This window comes from Salvia miltiorrhiza, chromosome 3 (genome assembly GCF_028751815.1).
Source record: "Salvia miltiorrhiza cultivar Shanhuang (shh) chromosome 3, IMPLAD_Smil_shh, whole genome shotgun sequence".
Taxonomy (NCBI): Eukaryota; Viridiplantae; Streptophyta; class Magnoliopsida; order Lamiales; family Lamiaceae; genus Salvia; species Salvia miltiorrhiza.
In genome coordinates, this window is record NC_080389.1 from 35,041,843 (window position 1) to 35,058,161 (window position 16,319).

The 16,319-nt window shown below is 34.8% G+C and overlaps 1 protein-coding gene across 1 annotated transcript; it reads right to left on the reverse strand.

Moving 5' to 3' along the window:
- Positions 1–578: 578 nt before the first annotated feature.
- On the reverse strand, positions 579–4,506 carry LOC131016447 (protein NLP6-like). Its single transcript, XM_057945145.1, has 6 exons — positions 3,833–4,506; positions 3,689–3,748; positions 2,435–3,601; positions 2,294–2,362; positions 1,287–2,184; positions 579–1,209 (listed from the first exon to the last, which is right to left on the reverse strand). Exons 1-6 carry the CDS (start codon positions 4,460–4,462, stop codon positions 788–790), a joined length of 3,246 nt encoding a protein of 1,081 aa, XP_057801128.1. The 5' UTR covers positions 4,463–4,506; the 3' UTR covers positions 579–787.
- Between the last annotated feature and the right edge of the window lie 11,813 nt (positions 4,507–16,319).

A 16,319-nucleotide genomic window follows, 5' to 3' on the forward strand; every position in this document is an offset into this window, starting at 1 on the left:
GCGCAAGCATGATCACCATATGCATCTTCTTTAAATTTTGGTTTTGGTTGAAGAAATAATTTATTGGTATATTTTGTCTATTTATCCAAAACGTGGATAGTGTTTATATATTTCTTTCATGATGGGTAAATATTTTTTTTCCTTTAATAAAGTGGGTATCATCCAATATCCACAATTAGCTTAAAAGAAAGAAAATATAAACAACTCTGCCTTTTAAATTCAATCACATTATATCATACTCTATGGAAGTACAATTCAACTATAATGATTTATATAATTGCCCCAAGTGACCTATACTATGCTTGTGGAAGATATAGTCAATTCGAGCATACCTACCAACGAAAAACTAATAAATTTGCTGCAGCATAGCATCAAAGCTCCACGTGGTGTGAGGTAGAGATCTGATGATGTCGCCCCAAAACTACACCATATAATGCCTCATAAACCAATAGACGGATGCACAACAAACTTGAATTGCAACTTCTTGGGGGCTGAATATTTTCAAACATATCATGTTAATTAGCTGTGTATTCTTGAATCTGCTTCTATAACAACATAAAGTAATTTGAGTTCTCATCTCAAGAAACTAAACTTAATTTTCCTGTTGCAACCCAAATAACCAGAACACATGTGTAATTGGATGTTTACATACAGAAAAAGAAGCTCTTACAATTTACAACAGAAATCCAAGAAAAAGAGAAAGCACAAACAAGCACATGATAGATATATAAGGGAAGAAATGCCGTAAGCTAATTTATTTCACACACATCATAAAATCCAGAGGAGCTTATTTAGAAATCAATTGAACGTAAAAGTGGATACAAGTCTTGCCCGTTGCTGTCTGACTCTTTGGACAAAGCTGCAAATCCTCATCACATGTTAATAAGATCTCGTCCTCATCTTCATCCATATATTTCAGCTTGAAAGCACCCACCTTCAAATTAAATTTTTTGGCCACTTCTTCAAAAAGCTTACCCACTCCTAAGGAGAGACATAACTCAAATTTTATTGTATCTTCTTTGTCTTTCACCTTTATTATCACCTTCTCCGTCTCCTTCTCAACAATGAGAGGATGAGTGCTTTCTGTGTTTGTAGACTCGCTCCCACTTTCTCTTTCAAAGAGGGATAGATTTTTTATGTGTTCTTTTTTATTTGGCCACCTTTTAATGCCATATTTTCTGCATGTACGCTTTATTGTTGATCTCTTACCTGTAAGAAAATAATAGATTACCAATTCTGTAAGTAGTTTCAAGAAAAGTTGAACAATAAGTTAAATTTATACTTACAACCAAGCTCTTTCTCAACATCTTGTAGCTTCTTCCCGAAATGTGGCTTGAGAATCTCATAGCTAAGACTGAGACCGGTTTTCGTTTCTCCTTTATCTCTTGTCTTGGCATCTGAAGCAGCCTCTCTTTTTTGTTTTCCTTTCTGTTTTCTATTGGAATCTGAGGCAGTAATGCTAGGTTCTTCTTTTTTCCTTTTTCCTTTCTCTTTTCTCTTGGAATCGGAATCAACAACATTGTGTTCTTCTGTATGTTGTTCTTCACTATGTTGACTGTACTGCACACTTTTGAATTTGATCGGAAACACATCTGTGTGCTCTGAATCAGATGAATCAAGTTTGTTTGCATCAGAAAATTCGATAACTTCAACCACCAATTCCTCTCCTAGTTGTTTCCCACATGCCATCTTAAATGATTTGAGTTCTTGCTTCATCATCTTCAGTAGAAAGTTCAAGAAGGACCGAAGATATTCATATGTTGCAGGAACTGGGTAGAGAAAGAACTCTGCGACATAAGGAAGCTCACCAGTGTGTGAACTTTGCAAACAAATTGCAAAACAAACATCATATCTCTCACTCATTTCAAAGTGTGATAGGGGCTGATCAACTATGCTCAATTCATATAAATTTAGACAAAAGCAGGATTTGTTTTCAGATGCCAATACCATCCCAACAATCCCTTTTTTGGATTGCACGTGAATCCAATTAACTTCATCTGTATGCATAGAGTTCAATATTTCATTAGTAGAAAATTCGAGTTTCATGCAACTCATATTAGTACTAATATCACAATCTTCTTTAGGGACCCAAACATTTGCCATATGAAGTTGGGGAATGCTATCACAGATCCGTTCAAGGGCATTGTTGACTTCAGACAGTGCTTCTCTCCTGCAGTTGATAGACTGGACCAAATCGAACACATAATGTCAGAACACATTTGTACAAAAATAAGCATGTCTTTCATAAATTACAATTCAATTTCTTTTGGCCAAAGCAACAGAAGATATTTACATTGACAAGTAGTTCATTTTCTAAGAAGCTTGGGTGCAAGTCAGTGTGAATCGAGCACAGTTTTGCATCCTGCAAGAAACTGAACATTTCACATTGAATTTATATAATCACATATCAGAATTGAGAAGAAACTGTATGTACCTTTAGTTCTTCTCTGATATCTTCAAGCTGATGATAATGAAATCCAAGGAACTCAAGCACACCGACACACTTGTGATTGTGTTCATCATCAAATATGGGCAAAACAAAATATCCTCGGTGACTACAACAATGCATTGCATAATTTCTTATTGGAAATTCTTCTGTAGTGTAATGGAAGAGGTCTGGGGTGATCTCAAGGTGCTTGCTTCTGAAGACACGTCCGGGGGGTCCGAGTTCCTCTTCTACGGCTTGCTCGTCCACAAAATAGTAATGTGTCGTACATTTTTTCCTAAATGAAGCCAAACCTTTGGCTAGACAGCCGACAGCATAAGGCTGGTCTGAAGTCTCTAGATAACACCTATTCTCCACCATTTTGGGTGCCCAAAACTGTACTAACCAATAGCCTTCCCCCCAATGTTTTATTGCTACGTTCTTCATAAAATTTTCTATCTTCTCCCTCATCCGTGTGCGTACAAGTAATCTCTCTGCAGCTAGCAAGCAAAAAACCCATCCTTCGCCACCATCCGCTGAGGAGGGTCGTAGGCAATGCAAGTCAACTGTTTCCAAGTATGTCGTGAAGTTGGACTCCGAAATCTTTTGCTTATAGGAGTTGGTCTCTTTTAAACCATCAAGTAATTCAGGCATTTCAGATTTCTCTACATTTTGTCCCCACGACAGATACTTAGAGTTTTTGAGATTCATCTCCACTATCCCTAACAGCAACACCAGAGGATTTTCACCGTATGCAACTTCTCTGAATTTTGGTTTTGGTTGAAGAAAAAATTGAATGATATACAAGTGGTTTCTATTGCTGTGATGAGAAATAACAAAAGGATTGGACATCCTAGCCCTTTGAGCATAGTGCGCCAATGGATTCTTAGCTATATTGAAATGATCACATAAATTTGAATGGCAGCTCCTGACATCTATAAGTAGATTGTGAAATGCACAAGCATCAAGATACTGATACATATCTCCATAAAAATTGTGGTAAGAATTAACCACTTTATTTTCAGAAGTGATGAAAGATGCTAATTCCATGCAACATAAGTTTGTGTCGATGTTAACACACTGCTTGTTGCAAGGAACCCAAACTAGTGCCAGATATAGTTGTGGGACTGTCGCCACTGCTAATTCAAGTATCTCCCTCATTTCTCTCTCAGGTTGCTGACGGGACAAAAGGCCATAAATTAATGACCGAGACGTTCAAATAATACATCAAAGCAATGATATAATCACAAGGAAATGTTATACCTTTTCCTTTATGAAGTCACTAATAGAAACGGAATTGTGAGTTGACCTCAACCATACTCTCTGTATGTTGATGATTAATGAACATCAATTTAGCAGAACAAGGATAAACATAGTATACATCATTTTCTTGAGAAATACAAATACCTGTAATGCTCGATCCAGCTTGGATATTAGAAGACTTCCTATAACATGATCATGATCAAGCAAGAGCTCCAACACACCATAGTATTCATTGGTATTGCAATCAAACAGAGGCAGTGCCATGTAAGATCTGAAGCCGCAGCCTGCAGCATCATCGCGCATGGGGAATTCATAGGTAGAGTAGAGCCTCAAATCTGGTGTGGATTCGGGATGCTTATTCCGGTATGCCCGTCCTACGCCTCCGAGTTTCTCATCACCGACGTCGACAACGTAGACATGATCCCTACATAGCTTCCTGTACCAGCAAATCCCCTTCATGAGTCTTTTAAAACAAAAAGGGTGATGCGAGGAAGAGAGGTAATGATGGCTGCCCTCCACTTTCACTACTCCCCAAAACTGCATCATGTAATGACGGTCCGTATAACAAGACTCGGCTGCAAAGTTTAACATCAGAGTTAAGATTTGCTGCTGTTGCTGTTGTTTCTCATACAAAACACATCCCCATACTGATATCTCATGTGCCAAATCGGCTTCTTCGTCTAAATCATGTATGAATTCAGATAGTGAAGAGTACTGCTCATAACATCCCTCTCTTCCTCTTAGGATCGCCCAATCCATTTTTTCTGATTTCATCACACACACTTTACTATACTCTCTCTATAGATACAATGCTACTACTAATTTTATATAATTACTATACTTGATGGAATAATCAATGGGAGTAGGCCCACGGCCACCGACGCAAAGGGAAGAAATTCTCTGCAACCTAACGACAAACATCCACCATCCACTCCACTTTGGATATTATTTAAGGGTGATTCTATTCATAGCCCACGTTTTACTCATTATAGCCCATTATATAAAATATTAATAAAAAATATGATAAATTTACTAATTTATCCTTATAATTCATAGCCTTGGATAATTTAGAATTTCTGGAAAATAGAATATTCCTCACTGTTGCGATGACTCAGCCTCTTAATTAATCGAAGGACCAAAATTCAACAGCCAACCATGAGATCTAGCCTTGCTACGCTGCTGCAAAAGTTATTTTTCGTCGCCTCCAATCGGCTCTACAGCCGATTGCTTGAGCATGAACTTTATAGTTTGATACCAAAGCTTGGCATTTTCTGAGAACGATAGAAATTTATTTCCGCGATTCTTCAAACATCATAACGATTAATGGAAAAAGAGAATGGAATACGTACATGGATTTCACATCGGGTTAGAGTTAATATGTTTGTGAGAAAATTTGATTCTCAAGTAATTTGGAGATGGGAAAAAAATGGGCTCCAGATTCAAATCCTCATTATTCAGACGAAACTTGGTTTTTGTTTACTGTGAGTTATTCCATTATTACATATTTTTTCCTTGTCACTGTTATTTAAGTTTTTTAAGAAGTTGTTTAGTAATGGTGATGATGCTGTTGTGATTTGCAGAAAAACATGGCTTTGTTAATGAAAAAGGGGGCTACGAAATATGTTTCGTCATTGTAATTTTGTTTTCCAGAAAGCTTGTCAGTTGTCACGGTTCCACAGTGAAGGGGTTACGGAGTATAAAATGAATGTTTTAATTTAAATTTTTTTTTAACAAAAAATGAATATTTTATTACGAATTTAATCTGGGACTATGATTTACAAGGGTACAATAATAAATTTATAATTATATTTTATTATTATTTAAAAATAAGATGCTATAATGAATAAAATGGAGGCTATGAATAGAATTACCCATTATTTAATGATCAAGTTGCCCTAATGATACATAGTACCCATTTAGCTGTTTTTTTATGTCTATGGTGTTTACTCCACTGGTGGATTCGGGCCGGGCCGGGGGGGGCTGAAGCTTCCTCCCTTTTTTTTATTTTTTTATGTAGGTATTTATTTTACATTTTATATATCTATATATATGTATATAAATAAGAAATACAAGAAAAAAATATAATACATTAGTTTATATGTGTATATTTTATTCTATTTTTCCTTCTTATTTAATTTTTAATGTTGAATTTGAGTCAATTCTCAAATTAAAAGTAAAATTACGAATTATTAATAATGAAAATTAGTTTATTTGTTTAGAAGATGAAACATTTTTTTTTTAAAATGCATGAAAATGAAGTGTATGAAATTGCAAATAACTATCTATTATATTAAGTGGTTGTTAAAAAAATACATGAAAATGAAGTGTACGAAATGCTCAAAAAAATTTGCTTCGGGACTCCTGTGTAAATGTTTACAGATGCCGTACTTCAACAAATCCATCCGCCTCTGTGTTTAGCTACAATAAGATGAAACATTTTTTTTTAAAATGCATGAAAATGAAGTGTACGGAATTGCAAATAACTATCTATTATATTAAGTGGTTGTTAAAAAAAATACATGAAAATGAAGTGTACGAAATGCTCAAAAAAATTTGCTTCAGGACTCCTGTGTAAATGTTTACAGATGCCGTACTTCAACAAATCCATCCGCCTCTGTGTTTAGCTACAATAAGATGAAACATTTTTTTTTTAAAATGCATGAAAATGAAGTGTACGGAATTGCAAATAACTATCTATTATATTAAGTGGTTGTTAAAAAAAATACATGAAAATGAAGTTTACGAAATGCTCAAAAAAATTTGCTTCAGGACTCCTGTGTAAATGTTTACAGATGCCGTACTTCAACAAATCCATCCGCCTCTGTGTTTAGCTACAATACTTTCTCAAATTCTTCACCGAATTCCATTACCTATCTTGCAAAGCTGTCCAAGAAAGGCATTTCTAGCTACAATTTCATGACAGCTCCCCGTCCACAGTCTCTAAATTTAACACAACTAGTATTCGCATCCCGTGCAATGTACAGGAAAATATTTTTAAATTTTATATTTATATAAAATTAATACTAATTTAATTATTATACTTATAAATATAATAACAAATTAATTGAATATATTTGAATTGAATATTAAAAAAATAAAAAAAAAATCACAATTATAAATTTTGATATTATAAAAAATAAAAACAAAAAAATAAGTTAAAAAATTAAAAATAAAATACTAATTAAAAAGAATTAAAGATATATTTATTCACAAAAGATGAGAGATGAGAGAGAAATTTATAAAATTTTAATATTTAAACAAATTTAATTTTTACATTTTAAATCAAATATTTTCATAAAATGAAGTATCATATTAAAGCTTTTATCGTGATCTTTAATTTGATATGCATATTAAATATTTTATAATTAATCAAATTTCACAACTTTGGAAAGAAATGTAACAACAAATAAGAAGTTAAAGAAAATGAAAATAAAAAAGAAAAATATATAGTTTAAACATAAATTTTCAATTTTATTATATCTACAAAATTACCACTCAATTTTGAAATTGATTTTAAATTATTTTAAATTAAAAACTCCCTTTTTAATATAGTATCGATAGATTACTTGATTCTGTTGGATTTCTCAGTTAATTCCTTCGAGGAATTTTATAATTCGGTCAGCAATTAAAATTCAAAGTGTTATTCTACTTTTACTTCGCTAGAAATAATTAGTGAAATAAGCCAACCCCAGTGCCCCACGAATGTAGTAGCCCAGGGACAATGATACATCAAAAGATCACATCTCAACTAAGAATAATAAATGTAATTTATTTATTTTCTTGATTTGGGGAATTGGGGAGAGAAAGCAGTGGGGTTTGAACCCGGGACCTCACTGTTCACACACAGGAGGTCGCAATGATTGGTGTCCCTAAGGGGACACCAAACACTACCGAAAAATCGGTTGTTCATGAAAAAATTAACGACCGAAATTCAATCGCTAATGTAACAAATCTAGCTTTTTGCCTCACATGTATTTCAATATTTCTAATGTATTTTGGACTCAAGCGCATACACTTTGACGAACTTTTCAACGGGTCAGCCATCCTAATTACAAGTCAAGCACGATTAACCTTGAAATTTCTTTCAAGTAAACAACAATATAGAAAATGTGTATTATTGATATAACTAACTGGTAAAGCACGAAACCAACACCTAAACTATAAAGCAATAAACGACACAATATTTACGTGGTTCGGTCATCAAGACCTACGTCCACGGGAGTTCTTCGGATTTTTCACTATACTTCGAGAGAGTTACATGTTACAAGTGTGGTGCTAGAATGAATAGAATCCCCAACTCTAATGATAAACCTCCTATTTATAGACATGAGAGTGAGCCCTAATGCCTCAAGCCCATTCACCAAGATAATTGGGCCTAGAGCCCCTTAATGCCTTAGTAAATTTATCTTTAACTCCTAACTTGTGACTTCACCGCTGTGAGCTTCATTATCTTGTGATTGCACAGACAATTCGGGTTCTGCATCCTGCACAGGTGCTTCGGATTCTTTTTAGTATCCTTGGTCTTTAAATAAACCTGCGCTGGTTAGTTTATTTAATAATAATAATAATAATAATAATAATAATAATAATAATAATTAGGTAAAATGTCCCTGTATTGCTAAGCACAACGCTGATGAGTATTACAGTCCTCATCACTAACACATATTAATTCATTTAAACTTTCATTCTATATACAATATCATTTATGCATAACCTTAGAATATGTTGAAAGGATATCTAAAATTTATAACATCAGCGAAAGAGTGACGATAAAAATAACGATCTATTTTAAAATAATAAAAAAATATTATCGTTATTTTTTAAAAAAAGTTAATATTGTTGTTAAAAAATAAAGATTGATTTTAAGAAATTCTCAACGATTTTAAAATAAGAATAAAATATAAAAAAATAAAAAAATATTACTCATTTGTCCCATTAAAAGCGGTCACTTTCATTTGAGCATGGATATTAAGAAGGAGATTGTTATGTTTTAATTAAGTGTAGTCCAACAAAATAATGAGTCTTAATTAATTTCCTTCAACCTAACTTTTTATTCTTCTTACTACATATGTTCTATTTTCTGTGTGAATACAAGAAATTCTTCTCATTGCATCTGGGCGACGGCGACGTTGGCGGTCGCCCCACCGCCACTCACCTTCCCTGACGAAGAATCCTCGCCGCCGCTTCTTCCCTCAAATTCTGCCGGATCAAGAGGCACGACGGCGTGGCAAACGACCAAGGCGCCGCCAACTGGAGCCTTAGGCCCCCAAATCGCGGCCCCAGGCTTTGATTTTCAGCGCCACAGCTGATCCATTTCCATGTCTTCGGGTCGCTCGACTCTCGGCCTTGTTAGCGGATTTCTCGGCCATGGACTCTCAGGCGGCGGCGTCCAAGCTCAGCCGCTCCGCCTCGTCGAAAGTGGCGTCGTTGCGACAGGCGGCCATCGCGGTGTGCTTTCTCGAAAACAGTGGAAAAACAAGGGTTACTGTTGGGAAAATTGAAGAGAGGTTAAGGGGTGGTCTGGAAGCAGGAGTCCATTTGATTAGCAGCGGTGAGGGGAAAGGGTCAACTAGAGCTCTATTTCTCCGACGGATATAGGGATAGACGAGAGAATGAAATGAAAACACCCCTTACAGGGTTAGGTAGAATAGATGAGGTATGTTTAAATTAGGAGCTTAATTAAACTTAACTAGTGTATTACCCGTCGAAATTTCGACGGGTACATATTTTCTTGTAATTTATATATTTTATGTTATTTTTATGATAATTATATAAAATAATTTTTTATGTAAATTATTTATATAATTAATTAAATTAAATTAAATTAGTACTCCCTCCGTCCACCAATTCAAGGCCTAGGGCAAGTGTAAATTACACTTGCCCTAGGCCTTGAATTGGTGGACGGAGGGAGTAATACATTTTAAATTATATTAATCTCAACAACTTTTAGTAATTAAATTATTAATTTTATTGAGATCATAAAAATACCCATCAGTTTTCATATGAAATTTTATAAAAAGTTGACGCATAAGAAAAAAAAAAGTAGAAATACATATAAATTTGACATAGGTATGATGGAGGATTGATTTGTTGCATTTGTTGTTACAAGATTTATTAATTTTGTTCAATTTTTTTTTTTTGCCTTTTGACCATAATTTTATATGGAGTTTGAAAAATCATAATTGAATTGTGAGTATCATATAATTCCGAACTTCTAAAAGCATAACTAATTATGAAAATAATCTCGCCTGATATTTAAAAGACCATAACTGATTTATCGAACATTGTATCATTTGGAGTTTTAAGACCAACCAAGTTGTGGGCATCATCTCGTCGCAGATTTGACAGATCACCTCTAACTTCTGAGCATCATCTTGTCTGAAACTTGAAAGAGAATCATCTCGTCTAAAACTTGAAAGAGCATCATCTCGTCTGGAGTTTTGAGCATCATCTCATCTAGAGTTTGAGAGAGCATCATCAAATATGAAATTATATTCAACCATGACTCCAATTGTCAACTATCTAACAAACATAACACTAACAATTTAGATATTTTATTTATGTATATAATTTTATTAGTTTAAAATCTAGAGAGAAAGGAAATAGAAGAGTTCTTAAAGCAGTAAAGAGAGAGCGTGTGCTTTATTTCATCATCGTAGGTATTTATATGCATTACAGTCGGGGTAAAGTAGTAAATTCATTTGGTCATCTATTCCGCATGCTCGCCATTAAACTAATTAAGGCTATTATTAGATTATAACTTGTCAGGTCGTTGTCCCCTAATTATAGAGCTGGATTCTGTCCTCATCATCCCGCTCTGTCTAGTAGCTCTGTATTTCCTTCCTTGGGGCAGACTTCTACTCTTTGGCTCCGCTCTGCTAAGTAGCTCCGCCTTCTAGCGAATTGTCTCTGGCGTGTGGCTCCACGCTCTGGCTCCAATAGCTTAGCTCTGACTCTGGATCTGGTGATTTGGCTCTGGCTCTGACTCTAACGACTTAGCTCTGACTCTGGATCTGGCGACTTGGCTCTGGCTCTAACTTTAATGACTTAGCTCTGGTAGCTCTGCTCTGGCAACTTGGCTCTGGCCCTCTGCTCTGAAAGCTCTGCTCTGGTTAGCTCTGGCTCTGGCAGCTTTGCTCTGGAAGCTCTGCTCTGGTAGTTCTGCTCTGGAAGCTCTGCTCTGGAAGCTTTGCTCTGGCATCTCTGCTCTGGTTAGCTCTGGCAACTTGACTCTGGCCCTCTGCTCTGGTTAGCTCTGTCTCTGGAAGCTCTGCTCTGGCAGCTATGTTCTGGAAGCTTTGCTCTGCCAACTCTGCTCTGGTAAGCTCTGCTCTGGACTTTTTCCTCTGCCTATTTCTCACAGCTTTTTTGCTCTCTGCTGCTCATCTTTAGTATTCCAAGCAAAGCCACGTGTCCTGATCTTAGGACCTTGCATATTTCACCCCTCATCAGAGTTGATAAATCATATTGCTTCCATGCAACAATCACAACACACTTGATAGCAGATGCCAAAAGTCTTTCCAAAATTTGTTCTTTCTAAAATAATAATCATTCTATATTTAAAATAGTGAAACACGTTATTAAATTAGGAAACTAATTTAATACTTACCATAGGTGTGTAGGAAGAATCACGGCAGATCAGGAAATGGAGGTATCAAAACAGAGAAGTCGTCGGTGGGGTGGGGGTCGACGGCACGGTGGACGAACTCCAGGGCTCACGGTGACTCGGCGGCGGAAGAACCGCAAGCTCAACGGCGACTATTTCGCCGGAGTCTAGAAGAAGGAACGGCAACGGGTTATAGAAAAAATAAATCTTACTGCTCTTGTATTAATTGCTTCGAATGGAGAATTCTCATGGGTTTAAGAAGTGGAAACAAAATCGAACTAATTAAGGAATGGAAGAGGGAGTCAGAGATGAGGCGGAGCAACGCCGCCCTTAGGACGACGGCGACGCCTGAATTTAGAGGGAGAGAGAGGCGGGCAGTTTAAGGGGGGAATTAGGGCTTGATTTGAGTGTGCAATCGACTTTAGAGAGAGAAAATGATCGAGAGAAGAGAAAGACAGTGAAGGGGGAGACGACGCCGATCGGATTCAGGGACGGCGGCGATGGGGTAAGGAAGAGGGAGGCGTGACTTTTGTTTTAAAAGTGAGAATGAGAATATATAGATTGGATTCTCAAATGCCACGTTGGAGATTGAGATTGAAAAGAAAGAATTTGAGGCCTGCCACGTAGGCTAAGGCCTAATCATATTATAGATTATTATTATTATTATTATTATTATTATTATTATTATTATTATTATTATTATTATTATTATTATTATTATTATTATTGTAGTAATGGACGAACAGAAACAAATAAAGTTTGTAGAAATGAAAAATATACTTTTCTTCCCTATATAAATAAAATGTATGGATTTATTTTATAAAAAATAAAAATAAAATTTTAATTATTTTGATAGACATAAAATAAGATTTTGTTTTAAAGTAATCAGTTTACAGAATTTGTGCCTTATTATGCAAACATGTAAATCAATGACCGGACCCGTTTATAATTTACATATATGTGCATGTCTCAATTCAAACTTAATTTAAAATTAATTTTATTGAAAATTAAGAATATAAATATTATATATATATATATATATTCATACAATATAATATGTACGCTATTGAGAAATATAAAATTAATAACAAATATATATCTAATCACTAACATTCAATTAAAATAATTTATCGTATATAGATTATAATTTTTTTCTTATCAGACATGTAAATCTAATTATTATCTAGAAAAAATAAATAATAAAATTTATTAATTTAGATTATATGTAATGTTAATATTATATATATATATATATATATATATATTATTAATTATATTTATTACGATTAATGAATCTTTATATAGAATGTAATAGTTAATTAATTAATAAATGATGAAGATTATATATGGTAAATTTTGAAATGGTGAGATTTTAGATATGCCACATAGGTTAAGGCTTAATCCAATTATATAATATTAATAAATGATGAAGATTATATATGGTAAATTTTGAAATGGTGAGATTTTAGATATGCCACATAGGTTAAGGCTTAATCCTATTATATAATAGATCTAATGGGCTTAATTAAGTCCAAATCTTTCATATTTTAGAAAGTGGTCACTTTCAGTGGGACAAACCAAAGTGGAAAGGTGGCCACTTTTATTGGGATGGAGGGAGCAAAAAATAATAAATAAAAAATATATAATATTAATAATCGAAATTCGATCGTTAAAAAAATATTAACAATCGAATTTTTGGCCGTTAAATTAAATACTCCATCCGTTCCACTAGAATTAACACTTTTGAGTTGGGCACATAAATTAAGAAAGTGGTGTTTAGGGAGTAAAGTGAGTGGGGACCATGTTATTAAGCAAACCACTGTTCATTTTCTCTCTCCACTTAACAATTCAATTTTTATTCCTTTTTTTCGTCCAATTAAAGTCATTGCTTTTAAATTCCACTTTATTACAAATAAATTGAGTCATCGAATTTTCCAACATTTTTTTTATTTCTAAATTCAACTCTATGTTCCACAATTTCGAAAATTGTGCCTAATTCACACCTTTCAAAAACAATGCACACTGCAATTAAAAAATGCATTAATTGGAGCAAAATCAAATCTGCCAAATTTTTCCACTTAAATTTCAATTCAAAATCTGCTAAAATCAAAGTGGCGCAATTTCAGAATTTGCCAAAATTTTTGCTTACATTTAAATTTCCCTCTAAAACTTCAATCCAAAGGCAAACAATTGCCTATAAATACATCTAAAGAGGCGATGCAGTTTCATCCAAACCTCACAACCAAGATTACATTGAAAAAAAACAACTATGGGGCGTAAAGATCTAAAACTACTCAAGAAAGGCAAATGATGGTTCAGTTCTTGCTTGAGAGCCACCGCAATGGACGGTTGCAAAACAGCAAAATCAACGAAGCTATGGAGAAGTTCAAGTGCTCGAGGAGAACAGTTAGTCGTCTTTGGGTTAAAACCAAAAAACAACAAGACAGTGGGACAACAATACATTTACAAAATCGAAAGGTAAACACATCTAAACCATGGAAAAGAGTACACGTTGATTTAGCATTAATTTCAAGTCTAGAATTGAAAAAAAAAAAAAAAAAACAACCATCAGGAGCTTAGCACATGGAATTAGCTGTTCAAAAACCACTGTGTGGAGATGGATACAACAAGGGCTGATCAGGGCCCATACTTTAGCCATACGGCCTGATTTAACGGCTCCAAACAAGTTACTGAGATTGAGGTTTTCATTACAAGCACTTGAAGTCGATAGCATCTTAAGAAATATGAGGTTTAGGAGCATGCACAATACAGTGCGCATCGACAAGAAGTGGTTTTACATGTCTAGGGTCGCACAGATTCGATCTTACATTAGGGGAAATAGAGCCACATAGGACTTGCAAGAGCAAGAAATTCATAACAAAAGTTATGTTTGTGTGTGATGTGTGCAGACCCTTATTTGGGCTTGATAGTGAGGTAATATTTGACGGAAAAATTGGGATATCCCCATTTACTCAAAAAGTGCCAGCATAGAGAGCTAGCAAAAATAGACCAACAGGAACCATGGTGACTAAGTCAATAGAGTCAGTCACTAAAGAGGTGAAAGGTTGTATACTGAAAGCAAGACTTTATGCTTGTATACATTGATTCTTTAGTTCACTGTGATTCTTCTATCTGAAATATTGTTATTACATAATCCTATTATAGTCCAATTTATCTCATACTATAGATTATATGGTGTGTTGTAGATCACAGAAGATCATATAATTGGAAAAAGTTGAGATATAAATTGAGTTCACAATCGAGGCAACTATGGACGAGTTGCTGGTTTAGATTGTAGCATAAATGGATAAATAGTTTGTCTTGGCTATTTATTTATGCTAGTACCTTCGTGTATTGAACAGTATCACAGTGAGATGAATTCTTATATTCTGACTAATTAAGAATCAAGATCTCGGCGACTTAAATAGTCTTAACCTTAGTTGGATTAATCGGTGTGAATAATAGATTGACTATTGCTTTGATTTATCATGGGTGAGAGTTCTCTTGAAGCTCAATATACTCGATACTTTGGGTGATAGCAATTATTATTTGACATGCGATTATATTGCAATAAGGATCTGTGTCCTGCTAATAACAGGATGATAATATCATCTCGAGGAACTTAATAAGTTTATCGTATTAAACCCTGCAGGTGGAATTAGTTCCGATACGATAATAAGTTTAAGTGGTAGCACTCGAGATGTCGTTTATAATTAAACGAGTAATTAATTAATTAATTGATCGTCAGAGGAATTAATTAATTAATGGATATTGAATATCTTAAACACGGAGATTAATTAAGTCTAATGCTAGCCTTGACTCACCTAAAGAGTAAAGAGGTAAATCAGTATTAATTTTCTAGTGGAATAAATTAATACTTGTGTCTCGATTTTATTCTGGGCTGAATAAGAAAATCGAGCACTGGGAGGCCAAACTTTATTCAAGCTAGTAGATCCCCGCTTGGCCCAATAAAGGTTGCACTCCTTAAGTGGGCATCCCTCTCATCTCTTAAGCCTTTGGGCTTGGTCTGATTTAATTATGTTTTTGGGCTTATTATTTAGGTATGTCTAATACCTAGTATAAGTAATAAGACAACCCTAAACCTAATTAATTAATTATTATCATACACGTGAGAACAAGATTGAGAATGAGGAGACGCTAACTTTGAGGGAGAGAGCTTGAAGCACGTTGCCACCCAACGTCGAGCTCTACCGTGGGAACAAGTTGGAAGATCAACACTGGAGTATTTGATCGCCAGATTTGCAAGTAAGTTTCGAACTCTTGCAATAGGCACTTGTGATTTTTGTATGTACTCGTTTGTCATCCGAAATAGGTCATGGGCAAATGGATCATACGTCAAACTATGGTTCCTACAAGAGGTGTATAGTGAATGTTTGATTCAAAAGGTATGGAATGCAGATGATGAGTGTTTCAAATGTAATGCTACAATGTTACGAGTTCAATTGTTGAATGTGCTTGAATAAATAATATCATTTTTTTTTAAATGTTGTATTTCAGATTCTGCCAGCCATTATGGCAAAATGGCCAACTGGAGCAAGTAAAGTTATCTATATTCAGCAGGACAATGCAAAGCCACCTATGACAAATGATGATCCAATTTGGAGACAGCATGCCAATCAAAATGGATTCACATTTATTCTAGTGCAGCAACCACCAAACTTTCCACAGACACTAATATCAATTATTTAGGGTGGTTTAGGGCCATCCAAAGTTGCAAACACAGACTAACAGCCAGACAATTGACCAATTAATCGAGGTTGTGCACAAAGCATTTGAAGAGTTGTCTCCAAACACTTTAAACAATGTGTTTCTAAGTTTGCAGGGATGTATGGTTGAAATTATGAAGGTTAGAGGTGAGAATTCCTACAAATGGCCCCATATGAAAAAAGGGGCACTTGTTAGGGCTGATGCACTTCCATTAAATTTGGAAGTATCTCAGGATTTGGTAAGAGAATGCATAAGCTACTTAATAGAACAGGGAGGTGCAGCTGGGATTGAAGAGCT